Genomic DNA, 22,829 nt, shown 5'->3' on the forward strand with positions numbered 1-22,829 from the left:
GTGCTCCGGTACCACTTGTCGTGCAGTAGCAGAGAGAACAGTCTATGACTTGTGAAATTGGAGTCTTTGACAATTTTTTGGGCCTTCCTATGACACTGGCTAGTATGTATGTCCTGGATGGCAGGAAGCTTGCCCTCAATGATGTACTGGGCCGTTCGCAATACCCTCTGTAGCGCCTTACGGTCAGGTGCCGAGCAGTTACCATACCAGGTGGTGATGCAATGGGCCAGGATGCTCTCAATGGTGCAGTTGTACAACTTTTTGAGGATCTGGGGACACATGCCAAATCTTTTCAGTCTCCTGAGGGGGAAAAGTTGTTGTCGTGCTCTCTTCACAAGTGTCTTGGTGGGTTTGGACCATGATAGTTTGATGGTGATGTGGACACCAAGGAACTTGAAATTCTCGACCCGCTCCACTGCAAACCTGTCGATGTTAATGGGGACCTGTTCAGCCCTCCTTTTCCTGTAGTCCACGATCAGCTCTTTTGTCTTGCTCACATTAATGGAGAGGTTGTTGTCCTGGCACCACACTACAGTGTGGGTGAACAGGAAGAACAGGAGGGGAATAAGCATGCACCCGTGAAGGGCCCCAGTGTTGATGATCAGCGTGGCAGATGTGTTGTTGCCTATCCTTACCACCTGGGGTGGCCCGTCAGGAAGTCCAGGATCCAGTTGCAGAGGGAGGTGTTTAGTCCCAGGGTCCTTAGCTTAGTGATAAGCTTTGTGGGCACTATGGTGTTAAATGCTGAGCTGTAGTCAATGAATAGGATTCTCAAATACAGTTGAAGTCGGAAGTTTACATACACTTAGGTTGGAGTCATTACATTTTTTTTCCAAAAACTCCAAACATTTCTTTTTAACAAACTGTAGTTTGGACAAGTCAGTTAGGACATCTACTTTGCATGACCCATGTAATTTTTCCAACAATTGTTTACAGACAGATTATTTCACTTATAATTCACTGTATCACAATTCCGGTGTGTCAGAAGTTTACATACACTAAGTTGACTGTGCCTTTAAACAGAAAATGATGTCATGGCTTTAGAAGCTTCTGATAGGCTAGTTGGCATACTTTGAGTCAATTGGGGGTGTACCTGTCAATGTATTTCAAGGTCTACCTTCAAACTCAGTGCCTCTTTGCTTGACATCATGGGAAAATCAAAATGAATCAGCCAAGACCTCAGAAAAACAATTGTAGACCTCAACAAGTCTGGTTCATACTTGCAAGCAATTTCCAAATGCCTGAAGGTACCACGTTCATCTGTACAAACAATAATATGCAAGTATAAACACCATGGGACCACGCAGCCGTCATACCACTCAGGAAGGAGACGCATTCTGTCTCATAGAGATGAATTACTTTGGTGAGAAAAGTGCAAATCAATCCCAGAACAACGGCAAAGGACGGCAAAGGATGCAGGAGGAAAAAGGTACAAAAGTATCTATATCCACTATAAAACGAGAGTCCTATACTGACATAACCTGAAAGGCCACTCAGCAAGGAATAAGCCACTGCTCCAAAACCGCCATAAAAAAGCCAGACTACAGTTTGCAACTGCAGATGGGGGAAAGATCATACTTTTTGGAGAAATGTCCTCTGGTCAGATGAAACAAAAATATAACTGTTTGGCCATTCTAAAAATGGTTATGTTTGGAGGAAAAAGGGGGAGGCTTGCAAGCCGAAGAACACCATCCCAACTGTGAAGCACGTGGGTGGCAGCATCATGTTGTGTGGGTGCTTTGCTGCAGGAGGCACTGGTGCACTTCTCAAAATAGATGGCATCATGAGGTAGGAAAATGATGTGGATATATTGAAGCAACATCTCAAGACATCAGTTAAAGCATGGTCATAAATGGGTCTTCCAAATGGACAATGATCACAAGCATACTTCCAAAGTTGTGGGAAAATGGCTTAAGGACAACAAAGTCAAGGTATTGGAGTGGCCATCACAAAGCCCTGACCTCAATCATATAGAAAATGTGTGGGTAGAACTGTAAAAGCGTGTGCGAGCAAAGAGGCCTACAAACCTGACACAGTTCACCCAACTTATTGTGGGAAGCTTGTGGAAGGCTACCCATAATGTTTGACCCAAGTTAGACAATTTAAATGCAATGCTATCAAATACTAATTTAGTTATGTAAACTTCTGATCCACTGGGAATGTGATGAAAGAAATAAAAGCTGAAATTAATCACTCTACTATTATTCTGACATTTCACATTCTTAAAATTAAGTGGTGATCCTAACTGACCTAAAACAGGGTATTTTTTCAAGTATTAATTTTGAAAAACTGAGTTTAAATGTATTTGGCTAAGGTGTATGTAAACTTAGTCCTCTGAATGAACAGCATATATAAAAAAGATGCCGATACAGATTAGTTCAGTATAATATGTGTAACCGAGTTGGATTAGTAGCATCGCTCCTCTGCATGACATTCCTCCACATGTGCCATTGAATTGTTAGCTTTATACTGTTAAGCAAGCAGCGTGACCCTCATCACACAATCACTTACTTGACTGGGTTGTTGTCAGCATCGAGGTCCTTGGCTGACACCACACCAACAAAGCTACCAGCGGCTGTATCCTCATGCACCTCGATGATGTAAGGGTTCCTGCTGAACACTGGCGGCTCGTCCACATCCTCTATTGTCACCCGCACCATGGCGTCATCTTTGAATGGAGGGTTGGGACTGTACATGAACCTGGGATCCAGATAGGTGTTGGTCACCTCCACTTTAAATGAGAATGTCTTTTTTCTCTCATAATCCAGTTGCTATGAAGAAAATGAAACAGATGAAACAATAATTATTCAATAGAATGAATATACTATCCTAACTGTAAGTCCTTTCATAACTGTAGGTTTATACTTTAATTGATAAACTTGGTGGATTCTTGGTTGAAGTAAAAATGAGTGAATGAGTAAAATATAGTGGAGTTCCCCCACCTACAGTGGCTTGCAAAAGTATTCACCCCCCTTGGCATTTTTCCCATTTAGATTTTGGGGGGGATTTGTATCATTTGATGTACACAACACCCCTTCCACTTTGAAGATGAAAACTATCTTTTATTGTGAAAAAAAAAAAAGAAATAAGACAAAAATTGAAAACTTGAGCGTGCATAACAATTCACCCTCAAAGTCAATGCTTTGTAGAGCCACACTATGCAGCAATTACAGCTGCAAGTCTCTTGGGGTACATCTCTATAAGCTTGGCACATCTAGCCACTGGGATTTTTGCCCATTCTTCAAGGCAAAACTGATCCAGCTCCTTCAAGTTCGATAGGTCCGCTGGTGCACAGCAATCTTTTAAGTCATACCACAGATTCTTAATTTGAATGAGGTCTCGGCTTTGACTAGGCCATTCCAAGACATTTAAATGTTCCCCTTAAAACTTCTTATGGCTGAGATCCCGCTAACGGGATCGATATGACAACAGCCAGTGAAAGTGCAGGGCGCCAAATTCAAACAACAGAAATCTCATAATTAAAATTCCTCAAACATACAAGTATTTCACACCATTTTAAAGATACACTTCTTGTTAATCCCACCACAGTGTCCGATTTCAAATAGACTTTACAGTGAAAGCACCACAAACGATTATGTTAGGTCAGAGCCAAGTCACAGAAAAAACACAGCCATTTTTCCAGCCAGAGTGGAGTCACAAAAATCAGAAATAGAGATAGAGAATTAATCACTAACCTTTGATGATCTTCATCAGATGACACTCAAAAATTCAGTACGGTGCTCAGAGACCAAAACAACTCAAGCAGATATCCACCATGTTGGAGTCAACAGAAGTCAGACATAACATAAATATTCACTTACCTTTGATGATCTTCATCAGAATGCACTCCCAGTAATCCCAGTTCCACAATAAATGTTTGTTTTGTTCGATAATGTCCATAATTTATGTCCAAATTGCTCCTTTTGTTAGCGGGTTCAGTTCACATATCAAAATTCATGAAGCGCGTTCACTTGGAACAGACGAAAAGTCAAAGTTCCGTTACAGTCCGTAGAAACATGTCAAACGAAGTATAGAATCAATCTTTAGGATGTTTTTAATAACATAAATCTTCAATAATGTTCCAACCGGAGAATTCCTTTGTCTGTAGAAATGCAATGGAACAGATCTCGCTCTCAAGTGAACGAGCGTCACCAGCTCGTGGCTCTCTGGCAGACCTCTGACTTATTCCCCCCTCCTTCACAGTAGAAGCATCAACCAAGGTTCTGAAGACTGTTGACATCTAGTGGAAGCCTTAGGAAGTGCAACATGACCAATATCCCACTGTATCTTCAATAGGGAATGAGTAGAAAAATGACCAACATCAGATTTCCCACTTCCTGATTAGATTTTTTCTCAGGTTTTTGCCTGCCATATGGGTTCTGTTATACTCACAGAAAACATTCAAACACTTTTAGAAACTTCAGAGTGTTTTCTATCCAAATATACTAATGATATGTATATATTAGCTTCTGGGACCAGGTAGTAGGGCACCTCTGGGACCAGTATACTCTGGGCACCTTATTCATCCAAGCTACTCAATACTGCCCCCAGCCATAAGAAGTTAAACCACTTGAGTGTTGCTTTAGCAGTATGCTTATGGTCATTGTCCTGCTGGAAGGTGAACTGCCGTCCCAGTCTCAAATCTTTGGAAGACTGAAACAGGTTTCCCTCAAGAATTCCCTGTATTTAGATCCATCCATCATTCCTTCAATTATGACCAGTTTCCCAGTTCCTGCCGATGAAAAACATCATCAAAGCATGATGCTGCCACCACCATGCTTCACTGTGGGGATAGTGTTCTCGGGGTGATGAAAGGTGTTGGGTTTGCACCAGACATAGAGTTTTCCTTGATGGCCAAAAAGCAACATTTTTGTCTTATCTGACCAGAGTACATTCTTCCATATGTTTGGGGAGTCTCCCACATGCCTTTTGGCGAACACCAAACATGTTTCCTTGTTTTTTTTCTTAAACAATGGCTTTTCCTGGCCACTCTTCCGTAAAGCCCAGCTCTGTGGAGTGTATGGCTTAAAGTGGTCCTATGGACACCAATCTCCGCTGTGGAGCTTTGCATCTCCTTCAGGGTTATCTTTGGTCTCTTTGTTGCATCTCTGATTAATGCCCTCCTTGCTTGGTCCGTCAGTTTTGGTGGGCGGCTCTCTCTTGCCAGGTTTGTTGTGGAGCCATATTCTTAAAAAAATTATAATAATGGATTTAATGGTGCTCTGTGGGATGTTCAGAGTTTCTGATATTTTTTGTAACCCAACCCTGATCTGTATTTCTCCACAACTTTGTCCCTGACCTGTTTGGAGAGCTCCTTGGTCTTCATGGTTCCGCTTGCTTGGTGGTACCCCTTGCTTAGTGGTGTTGCAGACTCTGGGGTCTTTCAGAACAGTTCTATATATACTGAGATCCTGTGACAGATCATGTGATACTTATATTGCACACAGTTGGACTTTTTTTAAACTAATTATGTGACTTTTGAAGGTAATATGTTGCACAATATCTTATTTGGGGGATTCATAGCAAAGGGGGTTAATACACATGCACGCGCCAGTTTTGTTTCATTTTTTGAAAGAAGTAATTTTTTTACATTTCACTTCACCAATTTGGACTATTTTGTGTATGTCCATTACATGAAATCCAAATAAAAATCAATTTCAATCACATGTTGTAATGCCACAATTAGGAAAAAAACGCCAAGGGGGATTTATATTTTGCAAGGCACAGATCTTTATACACTATTCAGGTTTATATTGTTCATTCTCAATGCCTACAGTCTTAGAAAATGTGATCTTTTTTTAACTGCAATTAATGTGTAAAAACTGAAAACCATACAACACACCCTAGATGTGTTAGATTATTGACCAATCACATTGCAGATATGAAGATAAATTACATTTCTCTTTCTAGAATTATCCAATGTTAGATTTTTTTTGCACCCATTACTGAAATGGTTGTTTAAGTTTATTTAGTATCCTCATAATGTTTCTAACCCTGGCTTTCATTCCATAGCAATAGGAAGTAGGGGTGCTGAGGATGCTGTTGCACCCCCTAAAATAAATAATAATACACAAATTTAAATTAAAAGTTACTCACAAAAGAAGTGCACTGGACCTTTGCAACTCCTGTTTTAATGGTCCAATATAGAGTACCACAGTACGAGTCATAATACCCATAAAACTTTGCGGTCAAACAAGGAAATGGTTCCAATCGCTTTTCCACCATTCATTTTTCCCATAGGGGATTTTAGAAACACTTCAAATAAAGGCTTCGTTTCGTGTAGGCTAACCATGGTGGGACGTTTTGATAACCGTGTAAATATCTTTAGGACAAGGTGACTTTTATCTGCCACCCTAGACGAGACAAAATTATTGCTGTATCTTGCAAAACAAGAAAAGTCTCAGTAAGCAAAATTACGTTAAAAAGATTTCTAAAATATGCATTTTCCAGAAATTGAAGTTAGGTTCAATTTAGGTTTTGAATGAAAGTCGAAAAGACGTCTTCAGACATTGAAATCAGGTTTATTTTCAGTTCTGAATCGAAGTTGAAAATATGTATTTTCCGGATGTTGAAATTATGTACATTTTCAGTTCTGAATGAAAGTTGAAAAGAAGTCATTCATCTGTTTGTACCAAATCTGAACTAAACATACTGTAGATGTTTATGTTTGGGTCAAATCAAGGCTGGTCCAGACCGGACCAAAAAAATAATGCTAATTTGGACAGGACCAAAAAAAGACATCCAAAAGATGTTGATGTTGATTCCTGTGACCAATCAATTTGGCTGCTCTGAATATCATCTACCCAGCTACTGTACATCAGGAGTTATCCTGAGCCTATTTGCAATGTGTTTACATAGCGGGAAATGTAGAAGTAATTTTTTTCTCGCTGTGTCAGATCATCAACAATTGACGGAAACAAACTAGAAACCAATGATCATGACAATTTATCCCACGGGGTGAAACTCCTGGAGAGCAGTTGTGAGTAGCCTGATTATCCATTAAATATTGATCATTTTACTTCAAAGTATCCTGTTTTTAGGATATGTTGTTTGTTAACATGTCAGCACATTTTGGGATTTGATTGGGTGCCATTTAGGTGTAAGTCTATTTGAATGGCGCAAACTGTATGATGGGCTCCCGAGTGGCGCAGTGGTCTAATGCTTCGAACACACCGACAGCGTCATTGCATTTTGGTACACCAGAATTACATTAATTTCCAATGAAACGCTGTGTTTCCCTTGCAGCATTGAGTTGTCCAGGCAGTTGCAGTGCGTTCGGTGTGGTGCATATGTTAGATTTATCGAAAGTTTGCGTCAAACTGAATGCATAGATGGCTTGACAGAAATAGTATCAGGACTGCTATCATTTTTCATCTGAGCCTGTGTATTCAGTACGTACGCACCACTTAGGTTCTTCAATTTACATAATTCGCTGAGGCTCTGAAAAGCATGGCCCTGGCTAAGAAAGGAAAAGCTAAACCTGGATTTCAAAAGTCTCAGACTCTTTATTCAAATCCCAAGGAGGAATAAGGGTCTCTTGACAGTGAAAATAATTAAGTACTTTCGTGAAGATGATGATAATAATAGAAGACGGGTTTAGTTCAGAGAGAGGATCACTCTGTCTGCACACAAAGTGGTATCTTGTGATTTGAAGCAGTGGGGTCATAGGCGATTAAAACATGAGAACGTGGCACTCAGGAGTTTAGGGGCTACCTTTTTCACTCTGATAATGCCCTCCTGTGTATTTTGGTCAGTGATGATGGTGAATATGTCCTGTCCGTCTCGGTCAACGATGCTATACTGCATCTCAGCATTCCGCCCCACATCCGCATCGTTAGCCTTGATCCGACCTATGGCAGCTCCTACTTCAGCTGACTCCAGAGTGCTAAGACGAAATGTATCTGGGGAGATGAGGAAAAACTATGATTTAAAAAAAGAACAGAATAAGCACTGCCATTGTTTGTGCAATTTTCCTTGTGTGGGAATGTCTGGCAACGTTGTCATTAGTTGTGGGAATCCTTCAGAAAGGATTATTTCGTACAGATGGTTCTCTTTGGGACTATGATGCCAGTCCTAACCATAGGCTACATACAGTACATAGAACAACATCTGCTTTTTGAAAGGACATTAAAGGTTCAGTACAATGGTAGGAAAAAGCTTATTGGTTGTGTCTTAAAACCTTATCCGACATTGACTAGACAGAGATCATAAGTTATTGTTGATAGGCCTACAAGCTAGAATAACCTTTGTTGACTTGGTTCAAACAGTTTTGCACAGTTATAAAGCACATACATGTACTGTACAGTACAGCATTGTGTGCGCCTAAATGAAAAACAGGTCAACAAGGAGAGCGGAATTGAGTCTTACGGTTGGCAAAGCGGGGTGGGCTGTCGTTCTCATCAGAGAGAGTGATGCTGACGGTGGTGGTCCCTGATAGTCCCCCCATCTGGCCAGCCATGTCTTTAGCCTGGATCACAACCTGGTAGTTCTCCTTCGTCTCCCTGTCCATGTTGGGCAGGGCTGTCCTGATAGTACCTGAGTAAGAAAATAGACTACTATCAGTATAAATAGGTACGACTGGTGTATGATTGGTCAGGTTTAACACGAGTTAAAAATAATTTGCAAGGACAAGATCTACTTAATTTTGAATAAACAATCATCTGTATTGCCAGTAATAAGTATGAATACAACATATTACAAATCTTGTTGAGTTATTAAATGAAGGCATCAAAGCTGAACACCAATGTATACAGCTGAAGTCGGAAGTTTACATACAATTAGGTTGGAGTCATTAAAACATATTTTTCAACCACTCCACAAATTTCTTGTTAACAAACTATAGTTTGGCAAGTCGGTTAGGACATCTACTTTGTGCATGACACATACTTTTTTATACAATTGTTTGCAGACAGAATATTTCACTGTATCACAATTCCAGTAGGTCAGAAGTTTACATACACTAAGTTGACTGTGCCTTTAAACAGCTTGGACAATTCCAGAAAACGATGTCATGGCTTTAGAAGATTCTGATGGGCTAATTGACATCATTTGAGTCAATTGGAGGTGTACCTGTGGATGTATTTCAAAGCCTACCTTCAAACTCAGTGCCTCTTTGCTTGACAACATGGGAAAATCAAAAGAAATCAGCCAAGACCTCAGAAAAACAATTGTAGACCTCCACAAGTCTGGTTCATCCTTGGGAGCAATTTCCAAACGCCTGAAGGTACCACGTTCATCTGTACAAACAATAATATGCAAGTATAAACACCATGGGACCACGCAGCCGTCATACCACTCAGAAAGGAGACGCATTCTGTCTCCTAGAGATGAATTACTTTGGTGAGAAAAGTGCAAATCAATCCCAGAACAACAGCAAAGGACCTTGTGACGATGCTGGAGGAAAAAGGTACAAAATTATCTGTATCCACAGTAAAACGAGTCCTATGTCGACATAACCTGAAAGGCTGCTCAGCAAGGAAGAAGCCACTGCTCCAAAACCTCCATAAAAAGCCAGACTACGGTTTGCAACTGTACATGCGGAGAAATGTCCTCTTGTCTGATGAAACAAAAGTAGAACTGTTTGGCCATAATGACCATCATTATGGTTGGAGAAAAAGAAGGAGGCTTTGAAGCCGAAGAATACCATCCCAACCATGAAGCACGGGTGGCAGCATCATATTGTGGGGGTGCTTTGCGGCAGGAAGCACTGGTGCACTTCACAAAATAGATGGCATCATGAGGTAGGAAAATGATGTGGATATATTGAAGCAACATCTCAAGACATCAGTTAAAGCTTGGTCATAAATGGGTCTTCCAAATGGACAATGACCCCAAGCATATGGCTTAAGGACAACAAAGTCAAGGTATTGGAGTTGCCATCACAAAGCCCTGACCTCAATCTTATAGAAAATTTGTGGGCAGAACTGTGCGAACTGTGTGCGAGCAAGGAGGCCTACAAACCTGACTCAATTACACCAGCTCTGTCAGGAGGAATGGGACAAAATTCACCCAATTTATTGTGGGAAGCTTGTGGGAGGCTACCTGAAACATTTGACCCAAGTTAAACAATGCTACCAAATACTCATGTAAACTTCTGACCCACTGGGAATGTGATGAAAGAAACTAAAGTTGAAATAAATCATTCTATCAACTATTATTCTGACATTTCACATTTTTAAAATAAAGTGGTGATCCTAACTGACCTAAGGCATGGCATTTTTACTAGGATTAAATGTCAGGAATTTTGAAAAACTGAGTTTAAATGTTTTTGGCTAAGGTGTATGTAAACGTCGGACTTCAGCTCTATTTACACCACACCAACAGTTTACGGCAGACATTAACCCACAAATAAAATATCATTGCTTGATTCAGACAAGAGAGGAAACCTTTGATTCACCTCAACTCACTTCTCATTCACAAAAAAACACCTCATACTGAGTGCTGCTGAGTCTTTTTTTGCAGAGAGATAATATGCACACAAGATACCTCATTTCAAGTGTTTGCATGCCCATTTTGCTTGTTGGGAATATTTTACCATTGTCTGAATCCACTGAGAAATAGGGTTGACCCTGTAGAATACTGTACACAAGCTTGGCACTGTTCCCGTATGTTTGATCATCAGCATCTGTCGCGGTGACTTGTATAACTGACGTGCCTGTGGAGGAGAAGATAGAGATCATGCACATATCCATAATGGGGAACCCAACTCAAGTGGCTGTGCCCCTACACAGTCATGTGAAATCCATAGATTAAGGCCTAATTAATTTACTTCAATTGACAAATTTTCTTATATGAACTGTAATTTGAAATTGTTGCATATTACTTTTACATTTTGTTCAGTGTTGTTAGCTAGGGTTTGAAGTAAGTGTATCTACCTGTCAGTTATAAACTAATTTACACACACACACACACACACACACAATGAGAAATTGAGATTGCGTGCTACTGATTAAACACAGATAAGTCGAAAACTTTCTTGTGCTTGTGCAGCATCTCCCCTCTCCCCACACATGACTCAAGTTCAGTCAAAATAAACAACATTTCTGACAAAATAAAAATGTATTGAAAGCATTGTTTACTAATGGGGAATGCAGTCCGAGGCTTTACAGGTGGTTCAGATTACAGTCCCCCAGTTCTCTCTTTGCTGAAGTCATATGTGCACGTTTCAGTGCCCAACAGGTCATAGATCTGATTTTTTTCAGATCTCCAGGAGGAACAAGAGAACAATGATTTAGAAGAGGAAGAAGAAGAAGATGGGGAAGAATTACAACCCAGAGCATGATGCATCATCTTCAGATGAAGAAGAAATCCCCCAAGCTGAATGACCATACTAAATAAAGACAAAACAAAGGAAATAAAGGTCAGAATGTGACAGACATTGCCTCAACATTCTACATGTTCATCACACCAGCCATCGAAAAATAATCCTGGAGATTACACATTTTTAGGGTTTCCGTAAATATGGAGACAACTGGAAAAGGATGGATGAGATTGACCAGTGTGCCTACATAGGGCTGCTAATCTTAGCGAGTATGTATAGGTCCTGAAGCAAGGCTACATGCAGTCTCTGGGATGCAGAGATTAGAAGGGTGATTTTCCGTGCCACGATGCCACTGAAAGTCTTTCACACTTTGTCAAGACCTGCAAGACGTGTGAGAGAATCTGGCGGCCATAAAAGTGGTCTGGGAGAAGTGGGTGGAACGTCTGCCATACCTCTACAACCCTGGGCCTGAAGTAACAGTAGATGAGCAACTGGTTCAAAAGGTCACTGTCCTTTCGGAAGTATATGTCCAGCAAGCCAGCAAAGTATGACATCAAGATATGGGTGGCCTGTGACGTACAATCCAGCTACGCTTGGAAGATGCAAGTCTACACAAGGAAGAACCAGGGGATGCGGGTTGTGCTTAATGTGACAGATTGACTGAGGGGGTACAATATCACGTGTGACAATTTCTTCACCTCTCATGAACTCAGCCAGCAGCTCCTGAAGAGGAAGATCAACATGGTTGGCACAGTTAGAAAGAACAAGCCTAAGCCCCCTGCAATCCTCGCAACAAGGGGGAGAGAGGCCTTCCCATCAAAGTTTGCCTTCACCCCCATCACCACTCTAGTTTATTACCTCCCAAAGAGGAACAATAATGTCGTCCTCTTGAACACACTGCACAAAACGGCTGAGATCAATGATCATGAGGACAGGAAGCCAGCCATCATCCTGGACTACAACCACAACAAAAGACGCGTGGACAACCTGGACAAGGTAATTGGAACTTACAGCTGCAGGAGGATGACCGCCCGCTGGCCCCTGGTCATCTTCCATAACATCATTGATGTGTCCTCATACAATGCCTTTGTGATATGGAACAAGATCAACCCTACCTGGATGCCAGATAAGCGTAACAAGAGGAGGGTGTTCCTGGAGCAGCTGAGAAAGGCACCTGTAACTCCAAACATTCAAAGGATGGAGTGCCTCCCCCATACAGCAGCCTTTGCAGGGCTTGTGAAAACTGTTCAGGGGGCTGAATCTGGTCCTAATCCACCTGAGGCTGCAGCTGGGGCAGGCAAGAAGAGATGACAATTCTGCCCCCCAAATAAGTACTGTAAAACAAATACTATGTGCTGCACATGTGCGAAATGCATCTGCAAAGTCCATGCAGTCACACTTGCATACTGTACTGTATGTGCTAATTACAGTCGATTGATTTATGTTCTTCATATTTTTGATTTGCATCTTATTTTCTTATTATTTAGTGTTGTTTTTTTATACATCTTGTGGGTGGGGGGGCAATGGTTAAAAAAATGGGAGAAGACTAGTATTTTGTAGTTGAATTCCTTATTGTATAGTGTATAAGAATATATCACTATTTTGCCAAAAATATTCAAGACTGTTATTGTTTTCCTTCAATAAAATGCATTCAAAACTACTTTCTGCACATTTATGCTACTTTCTTAGGCTATACAAGTACTATCTCTTGCAAAACAAATATATATGTTTACACCTATCCAGTACCTTTAGAAATAATAATAAACCTCTGGAGAGACTGGGTCAGTAACTAATATTCTTAGTAAAAGTATTTATCTTCAACTTGCAATCTGTGGATTCTATTTGATTAGATAGATTGAAATTGTATGTTAAACATCAGAGCATAGTTGAAAGATATGAGTGGCCAGCAGAGATAGGTGGGATGGTCTGATGGAAGCTGAGGGTTGGGATGTGGAGTTGGAGACAAGTGAGAGTGGAGTTGCTGGGCGGGGGATAGAATGACGGTCAAAGATAAAAGTAAAAAAATTACGTCAAAATAAAAAGTATGTTTGAATGACACCGAGGGGCAGGGTTACAGCTAATGCCTGTTTTCCTGAGGCTGATGCCACACAGCTGTTTGTACACTGGCATATACACACACTCTCATTCAAAATGCACACACATGCACATACATGGACACAAACACACATGTAAATAGTACCATACATGGACTCAAACATATTCAGTCGGCCTTGTTGTTAGGATTTTTGTTGTCCTTGATGTCTTTTTTTTGTTGCATTGCTGTTTTCTGTTTTCTTTCGTCTTTGTCTTTTTTTTAAGGGTGTTGGTTGTTGGTGCATGGGTGGGAGAGTGGTGAAACTTACGCACTCCAAAAACTATGCCTAGAGTTTCTCATTCTATCACCGCATAATTCATTTTTGCTTTTGTTCAATGTCCACGATGCGAAAATGATAGGCTTCTTTTCACCAGAAGGCATGGGACACGACTTCTCCCACACTATAGGGACCAGCATCCCAAGCTATTTGGATGGGCAATGATGGGTCAAAGTTTTGTCAGTGCAGATTTACGGAGTGTTTTCTTGGTTTTCATCAACACTTCCTCGCATTCTTTTGTCCATTTCCATGTTTTGTCCTGACAAAGCAACGGATACAGCAGCTTCAGCTTTGCTGCTAAGCTTTGGAGAAAGTGTCCATAGCTGTTCAGTAACCCCAGGAAGAATGTAGTTGGCCCACGTTCTGAGGAGCTGGGGCGTCCAAGATAGCCTTGACCTTGGACAAAGCCTTGTGAAAGCTTGTAGTGTCGATGACGTGTCCAAGGTATTTAACCATGGATTGGAAGAATACACATTTCTCTTTACAAACTCGCAGTCCATAGTCCTTCAATCTCTGTAGTGTTGCATCCAAGTTCTGGAGATGATCCTTTTTGTTCCTTTCCAGTAACAAGGATGCCATCCAGGTAGCATTGGTCTTCTGGCAATCCACTCAGGGTCTGTTCCATGTCCTTTTGGAACAGCTCTAGTGCTATTGTGATTCCGAACGGTAGACGACAATACCTGAAGAGCCCATTTTGCGTCAGAACTGTCAGCAGCTCTTTTGACATTTCTTCCACATGCATCCGCAACTAGGCTTGGTAGTGGTTTATTTTGCTTTTGACTGTCGGCTAAATTGATGTATGATAGCAGACACTGTTCAGCAGACAACACAGGGTTAACTGTGACTTTCAAAAGTCTCCACATATCCTGATTCCACCATCCTTGTTAAGGACTGGTACGATGGGTGTCGCCCGTTCACTCACACTGACCGGCTCCAGGACTTTGTTTTTGACTAGAGCAGGGAATGTCAACTAGATTCAGCTGTGGGAAGAAAAACATTTATTGAGTGGATGGTCAGGGGGCTAGAACATTATAAGACATTTGTCGACGTCAAATTGACCGCAAGAAGCTCAAATAGATAAAATATTTGACTAAAACATAATGATTTCAAAACTTGCCAAATTTGTATACAAACATGTCTCTCTTATGTGTGGGAATACTGGGTAACAGAATATCATCATTAAAATCACATGAGGGTGATTTCCTGGTGTTTTTACAGCTTTTTATGGCCAACAATATTTTTAAAAAAATATGCGGTGTATATCTATTTTTTTTCCTGAGAAAATTTGGGGGGGCCAAACAAAACCCTGCCTGCTGTCCGCCAGTTGGGGAACCCTGGACTAGAGCGTCCAAGTCAGCCTCAACTTTTGGTCTGATAGCATAAGGTACCGGTCGTGTTTTCAGAAACTTTGGTTTGTTGTCTGGCTTAATGCTGAGTTTCACTCTAATATACAGTATTTCATGAAACCCAGCTCTCCATTAAATACTTCTCCATGTTTCTTTAAGATAGGCCTGTGTCTCCATGTGTCATTGTATGCACTGATGGCCAGTCCAGCATGATTTTCTATAACCACAAGCATCCCAGTAGTGATGGACAGTTTCCTTTCACAATATAGACTGGCATTTTTTCAGTTTGTCCCTTTATCTGAACTGTGACCTCAGTGATGCCTCTCATGGCGACAGATTCACCCATGTAAGTCTTTAATATGATGTGTGCTGGCTGAAATGCAAGGTGTTCCAGTGTCTTTTTGTCAAACTGTGTCTGACACAAGAGATACAGCTGCCCATGTCAATCTCTATATGCACCGGCTGCCCCTCTAGCAAGGGAGAGACATAGTAGCCGTGCAGCTCCCCAGCAACAGTCAGTATATTCAGTGTGACTTCCTCTTTCTGATTGGTCACTTGCTCAACAGCCTAAACATGTCTATTTTTCCCGTGTTGGAATATCTCTTTCCTGTCTTCAGTTTTACACGTTTTCTCTGAGCTCTTTTTGTTTCTGCCACCTCGTTCGACAGGGCCCTTTTTTTACCACAGACTCATCAATCTATGTCATTATGCCAGCAAGTAGACGCCTGATATCATGCTTTGACAAAGTGGAAGCATGTGCCTTGATTTCCCTCTCCTGATTTTCAGTTGCAACTTGGTGCACATTTCCTGATGAATCCAACTGTTGAGCCTCTTTTGCAGCTATTCCCATGGACACACTGACTGTAATAGCATTTGCAAAGGTCCGATTACTTTCAGTCAATAGTCTCTTGTGTAGCTTCATGCCTTAGCTCACATACTAGTCTGTCTCTAATGCTGTCATTTAGAACTTCAAACTCACAGTGCACTGATTTAATTTAGTGCACTATTTAATGCAGCAGCAAACACGTCTCTGATTCTCCCTATTCCTGAGTCCTTCTGTGGAACACTTCAGCAATAACTAGTGATTTGGTGAAAATGGTCCTTCCAGTATTTCCACAATATCTCCACACGTTGTGTTACCTTGCCTGTAGCAGACTGCGGAGTAAATTACATTTATTTGGCCGCATAATACTAAATAATTTAGGCACAATTTTGTCCTCATCAATGTAATATCCAAGAACAAAATATTCAAACTGTTCTGTATATGAGCTCCACTGCTCAATACTTTCATCAAATGTTTCCAACAATTCCAGCAATTCCAGCCACAAATCCAGCCACTGTTAACCTCAACATCCTCTCTCTGGAATCAGTTAATGATTCCATCATTATGTGAACACGATAGTGACGATTATTTGCCATATTGGCAAATAGGTTTTTATTTAACTTGCAATTACACATTCTATTAATTTGTGGGCTCATAATTGGAAATGTATTCCAGTTGGCCCTTTTGCCTTTTTAAGGCTTTTTTGTATTTGTGCCTACCTACTGGTTCATCTATATTATCTGAATTAAGTTCAGTGCAATGAGGCAAAACCTTCACTAAAGATTCAACTTTCCACTATTACATGTAGATTTTATGGTGTCAATTACATGATTTGATTTCCAGTTCATTATCTCTGCCTTTGTTAACTAAGTTTAAAAAATAATTGTCATTCACATTTCTTCATGGAAATACAGCACCACAAAAGGACCAGCTCAGACAATGCAGTTGTTTTTACTCACCTACATCTGACATCTCTGGGACACTGGCGAAATAGATGTCTTTTGAGAACTTTGGCTCATTGTCGTTGATGTCGTGGATCTTGATGTTAAATTCAGTATCAGCCTCCAGTGTCTTGTTGGTCCTCTTGTCCACCACCTTAGCGTGGAGTGTGTATATGGCCCTCTCCTCCCTGTCCAACCGCTTAGTGGCGTGAATGTCACCTGAGTTCTCATCTATTAGAAACAAGCTCCCCACCCCGTCTCCAGTTAGAATGTACTTCACGTTACCTTCCCCTCGGTCCATATTGGAATGCAGCTGTGGATAGAAAGAAGGAAAAACCATGTGAGAGATTTCTTTTGAGATGGAGAGAGCATTCAGCGTCAGTCAGGAAATTTGAAATGTACAAAAAACTAAAATGGCAAGTACAGTTGGCAGGTTTATGTAAATAACAGATTCAACACTAAATTCAACATCTTTTTACATCTGCCTTGGATTAGTCTCTCTGGACAGATATTCATATACAGCCAAGCTAGCTATAATAATAATAATAATAATAATATACGCCATTTAGCAACTATCTTGAGAGTTTGATTATTGCTCACTATGTTGGCCTTGGATACATTCAATTCACAAACATTTGATTTCAGAGTTTATATACTCTTGGCTGACGATTACCATCCCATACCACAATTTATTTACTTAATTTGAGAAATGGAAAAACAAGAATGCTAGCACAAGCATGTTAGCTCAGAGACTGAAATGGAATCGTTCTTGTTTGGATCTTATTTGGTTCTTGTATGGACCATATATATTGCAACATAAATGGGCCTCACGGGTGGCACAGTGGTCTGAGCCAGTGCTAGCCGTGCCACCAGAGATTCTGGGTTCGAGCACAGGCTCTGTCGCAGCCGGCCGCAACTCGGAGGCCCATGGGGCGGCGCACAAGTGTCGTCCAGGTTAGGGAGGGTTTGGCCATCAGGGATATCCTTGTCTCATCACGCACTAGTGTCTCCTGTGGCGGTGCAGTGCATGCTGACCAGGTCGCTAGGTGTACGGTGTTTCCTCTGACATATTGGTGTGGCTGGTTTCCGGGTTGGATGTGCGTTGTGTCAAGAAACAGTGCAGCTTGGTTGGGTTGTGTTTCGGAGTACGCATGGCTCTCAACCTTCGCCTCTCCCGAGTCCGTACGGGCGTTGCGGCGATGAGACAAGACAGTAACTACTACCAATTGGGGAGAAAAAGGGGGTAAAATAATTTCAAAGAACATGAATGGTTGCTCAGAGACTGCTCTGTTTGGCACAGAACATCCATCTTGAATCTTGCATTCCAATAGATTCTTAGCAAAGTGAGTGTGTACTTAATGCTTCTTATCCTGCAATGCTTCTTATCTTAATTGTAACTTGCAAGTGGCCACACCGGGAGGCCGATGGGGCGGCGCACAAGTGTCGTCCAGGTTAGGGAGGGTTTGGCCATCAGGGATATCCTTGTCTCATCACGCACTAGTGTCTCCTGTGGCGGTGCAGTGCATGCTGACCAGGTCGCTAGGTGTACAGTGTTTCCTTCGATATATTATTTTACCCCCTTTTTCTCCCCAATTGGTAGTAGTTACTGTATATCGATATATCGAAGGTGTGCCCTGTCTGATCAAAATAATCATATTCTGTGGGTAATTTTAAGCGGACAACCCATGAGTCCTGTATTTGATGTTACAACACCCACATCAACATACCCCCACATAAAAAAATACTATACTATTCACTCCAGTGTATTTGCAGATTTTAGTATTTATATTATAATAGTATTTACAGTTAACAATAGAATGAATACTGTAGTATACTGTAGTGTTTTTGCAGACAATACTGTAGTGTTTACTATAATGTTTTTGCTTTATTATGTGCAAGCTTTCTCCTAGAGGAATATTCAAAGTCCACAATTTCCATAATCTGTAGCTAGTTCACAATAGGGTCTATTCAAGTAGTTCAACATTCCTGCACTTTTCTATAATGTGTAGTGTACACAATATATGGTCTACTTGGCATGTTTCTCACTTATGGGTGACACAAATTGGGATATGGGGGAGGGGGCAGGGTATATGCAAATTTTTACTGTAGTATTTAGTATAGTTAGAAAAGTTATGTGTTTTTGCACACTTTACTGTGTCATTTACAACAGTGTTTTCTTTTGTGGATACTACTGTAGTATTCCTACTACTGTAGTATTACTTTCCTGTGGTTTCTTTAAAATAAAATTTAAAAATCCAATTCACCCATCTACTATCTAGAAGTCACCACTAGCCGGTCTCCGCCCAGTAGCCTGCCCTGAACTTAGTCACTGTTACTAGTAAGCTACCACCCAGTACTCAACACTGCACCCTAGCGACTGCTGCCCTATGTATATAGTTATTGAGCACTGGTCACTTTAATACATTTACATTTAAGTCATTTAGCAGACGCTCTTATCCAGAGCGACTTACAAATTGGTGCTTTCACCTTATGACATCCAGTGGAACAGCCACTTTACAATAGTGCATCTAGGTCTTTTAAGGGGGGAGGGGAGAAGGATTACTTTATCCTATCCTAGGTATTCCTTAAAGAGGTGGGGTTTCAGGTGTCTCCGGAAGGTGGTGATTGACTCCGCTGTCCTGGCGTCGTGAGGAGTTTGTTCCACCATTGGGGGCCAGAGCAGCGAACAGTTTTGACTGGGCTGAGCGGGAACTGTACTTCCTCAGTGGTAGGGAGGCGAGCAGGCCAGAGGTGGATGAACGCAGTGCCCTTGTTTGGGTGTAGGGCCTGATCAGAGCCTGGAGTAGTGTGGTGCCGTTCCCCTCACAGCTCCGTAGGCAAGCACCATGGTCTTGTAGCGGATCGAGCTTCAACTGGAAGCCAGTGGAGAGAGCGGAGGAGCGGGGTGACGTGAGAGAACTTGGGAAGGTTGAACACCAGACGGGCTGCGGCGTTCTGGATGAGTTGTAGGGGTTTAATGGCACAGGCAGGGAGCCCAGCCAACAGCAGTTGCAGTAATCCAGACGGGAGATGACAAGTGCCTGGATTAGGACCTGCGCCGCTTCCTGTGTGAGGCAGGGTCGTACTCTGCGGATGTTGTAGAGCATGAACCTACAGGAACGGGCAACCGCCTTGATGTTATTTGAGAACGACAGGGTGTTGTCCAGGATCACGCCAAGGTTCTTAGCGCTCTGGGACGAGGACACAATGGAGTTGTCAACCGTGATGGCGAGATCATGGAACGGGCAGTCCTTCCCCGGGAGGAAGAGCAGCTCCGTCTTGCCGAGGTTCAGCTTGAGGTGATGATCCGTCATCCACACTGATATGTCTGCCAGACATGCAGAGATGCTTGTTTACATACTGTTTTGCCCATTGCATATGTATATACAGCATTCTAGTCGAGGCTCATCCTATATAACTACTAATGTACACACCTTTTCTATCCATATACTGTCTTTACTGTCTATACACGCCATCATATATATATATATAAATACAGTACCAGTCAAACGTTTGGACACACCTACTCATTTAAGGGTTTTTCTTTATTTGTACAATTTTCTACATTGTAGAATAATAGTGAAGACATCAAAACTAGGAAATAACACATATGGAATCTTGTAGTAACCAGAAAAGCATTCTCTCAACCAGACAAAGCAACAAAACAAAGCATTCTCTCAACCAGCTCCATCTGGAATGCTTTTCTAACAGTCTTGAGGGAATTCCCGCATATGCTGCTTTTCCTTCACTCTGCGGTCCAACTCATCTCAAACCATCTCAATTGGGTAGAGATCATGCAATTGTGGAGGCCAGGTCATCTGTTGCAGCACTCCGTCATTCTCCTTCTTGGTAAAATAGCCCTTACAGAGCCTGGAGGTGTGTTGGGTCATTGTCCTGTTGAAAAACAAAAAGTCCCACTAGTCGCAAACCAGGTGGGATGGCATATCGCTGCAGAATGCTGTCATAGACATGCTGGTTAAGTGTGCTTTGAATTTTTAATAAATCAGCGACAGTATCACCAGCAAAGCACCGCCACACCATCACACCTCCTCCTCCATGCTTCATGGTGGCAACCACACATGTGAAGATCATCCGTTCACCTACTCTGCGTCTCAAAGACACAGCATTTGGAACAGAAAATCTCAAATTTGGACTCATCAGAACAAAGGATAGATATCCACTGGTCTAATGTCCATTGCTCGTGTTTCTTGGCAGAAGTAAGTCTCCTCTTCTTATTGGAGTCCTTTAGTAATGTTTGCTTTGCAGAGATTTGACTGATTCACGCAGTTTTCTGATTCACACAGTTTCCTCTGAACAGTTGATGTTGAGATGTGTCTGTTACTTGAACTCTGTGAAGCATTTATTTGGGATGCGATCTGAGGTGCAGTTAACTCAAATTAACTTATCCTCTGCAGCAGAGGCAATTATGGGTCTTCCTTTCCTGTGATGGTCCTCATGAGAGCCAGTTTCTTTATAGTGCTTAATGGTTTTTGCATCTGCACTTGAAGAAACTTTCAAAGTTCTTAAGATTTTCCGCATTGACTAACCTTTGTCTTAAATTAATGATGGACTGTCATTTCTTTTTGCTTATTTGAGCTGTTCTTGCCACAATATGGACTTGTATTTACATTTTTTAAATACGTTTTTGGTTATTGCATGATTCCATATGTGTTATTTCATAGTGTAGTATCTCACTATATTCTACAATGTAGAAAATAGTAAAAATAAAGAAAAACACTGGAATGAGTAGGTGTGTCCAAAATTTTGACTGGTACTGTATATACACTGCTCAAAAAAATAAAGGGAACACTTAAACAACATAATGTAACTCCAAGTAAATCACACTTCTGTGAAATCAAACTGTCCACTTAGGAAGCAACACTGATTGATAATACATTTCACGTGCTGTTGTGCAAATGGAATAGACAACAGGTGGAAATTATAGGCAATTAGCAAGACACCCCCAATAAAGGAGTGGTTCTGCAGGTGGGGACCACAGACTTCTCAGTTCCTATGCTTCCTGGCTGATGTTTTGGTCACTTTTGAATGCTGCCGGTGCTTTAACTCTAGTGGTAGCATGAGACGGAGTCTACAACCTACACAAGTGGCTCAGGTAGTGCAGCTCATCCAGGATGGCATATCAATGCGAGATGTGGCAAGAAGGTTTGCTGTGTCTGTCAGCATAGCGTCCAGAGCATGGAGGCGCTACCAGGAGACAGGCCAGTACATCAGGAGACGTGGAGGAGGCCGTAAGAGGGTAACAACCCAGCAGCAGGACCGCTACCTCCGCGTTTGTGCAAGGAGGAGCAGGAGGAGCACTGCCCGCTACCTCCGCCTTTGTGCAAGGAGGAGCAGGAGGAGCACTGCCCGCTACCTCCGCCTTTGTGCAAGGAGGAGCAGGAGGAGCACTGCCAGAGCCCTGCAAAATGACCTCCAGCAGGCCACAAATGTGCATGTGTCTGCTCAAACGGTCATAAACAGACTCCATGAGGCTGGTATGAGGGTCCGACGTCCACAGGTGGGGGTTGTGCTTACAGCCCAACACCGTGCAGGACGTTTGGCATTTGCCAGAGAACACCAAATTGGCAAATTCGCCACTGGCGCCCTCTGCTCTTCACAGATGAAAGCAGGTTCACACTGAGCACATGTGACAGACGTGACAGAGTCTGGAGACGCCGTGGAGAACGTTCTGCTGCCTGCAACATCCTCCAGCATGACTGGTTTGGCGGTGGGTCAGTCATGGTGTGGGGTGGCATTTCTTTGGGGGGCCGCACAGCCCTCCATGTGCTCACCAGAGGTAGCCTGACTGCCATTAGGTACCGAGATGAGATCCTCAGACCCCTTGTGAGACCATATGCTGGTGCGGTTGGCCCTGGCTTCCTCCTAATGCAAGACAATGCTAGACCTCATGTGGCTGGAGTGTGTCAGCAGTTCCAGCAAGAGGAAGGCATTGATGCTATGGACTGGCCCGCCCGTTCCCCAGACCTGAATCCAATTGAGCACATCTGGGACATCATGTCTCCATTGCACCACAGACTGTCCAGGAGTTGGCGGATGCTTTAGTCCAGGTCTGGGAGGAGATCCCTC

At 42.1% G+C, this 22,829-nt stretch overlaps 1 protein-coding gene across 1 annotated transcript in view; it reads right to left on the bottom strand.

Moving 5' to 3' along the window:
• Positions 1–22,829, bottom strand: part of LOC115105117 (cadherin-10-like) — a 61,651-nt gene that overhangs the window by 13,514 nt on the left and 25,308 nt on the right. The window contains exons 3-7 of the mRNA XM_029626752.2: positions 16,761–17,055; positions 10,535–10,654; positions 8,368–8,535; positions 7,714–7,901; positions 2,512–2,771 (exon numbers count right to left, since the gene is read on the bottom strand). Of these exons, the coding sequence (XP_029482612.1) occupies positions 2,512–2,771; positions 7,714–7,901; positions 8,368–8,535; positions 10,535–10,654; positions 16,761–17,055 (1,031 nt within the window). The remainder of the gene's footprint in view (positions 1–2,511; positions 2,772–7,713; positions 7,902–8,367; positions 8,536–10,534; positions 10,655–16,760; positions 17,056–22,829) is intronic.

The sequence above is a fragment of the Oncorhynchus nerka genome, linkage group LG22, assembly GCF_034236695.1.
Source record: "Oncorhynchus nerka isolate Pitt River linkage group LG22, Oner_Uvic_2.0, whole genome shotgun sequence".
NCBI classification, from domain to species: domain Eukaryota; kingdom Metazoa; phylum Chordata; class Actinopteri; order Salmoniformes; family Salmonidae; genus Oncorhynchus; species Oncorhynchus nerka.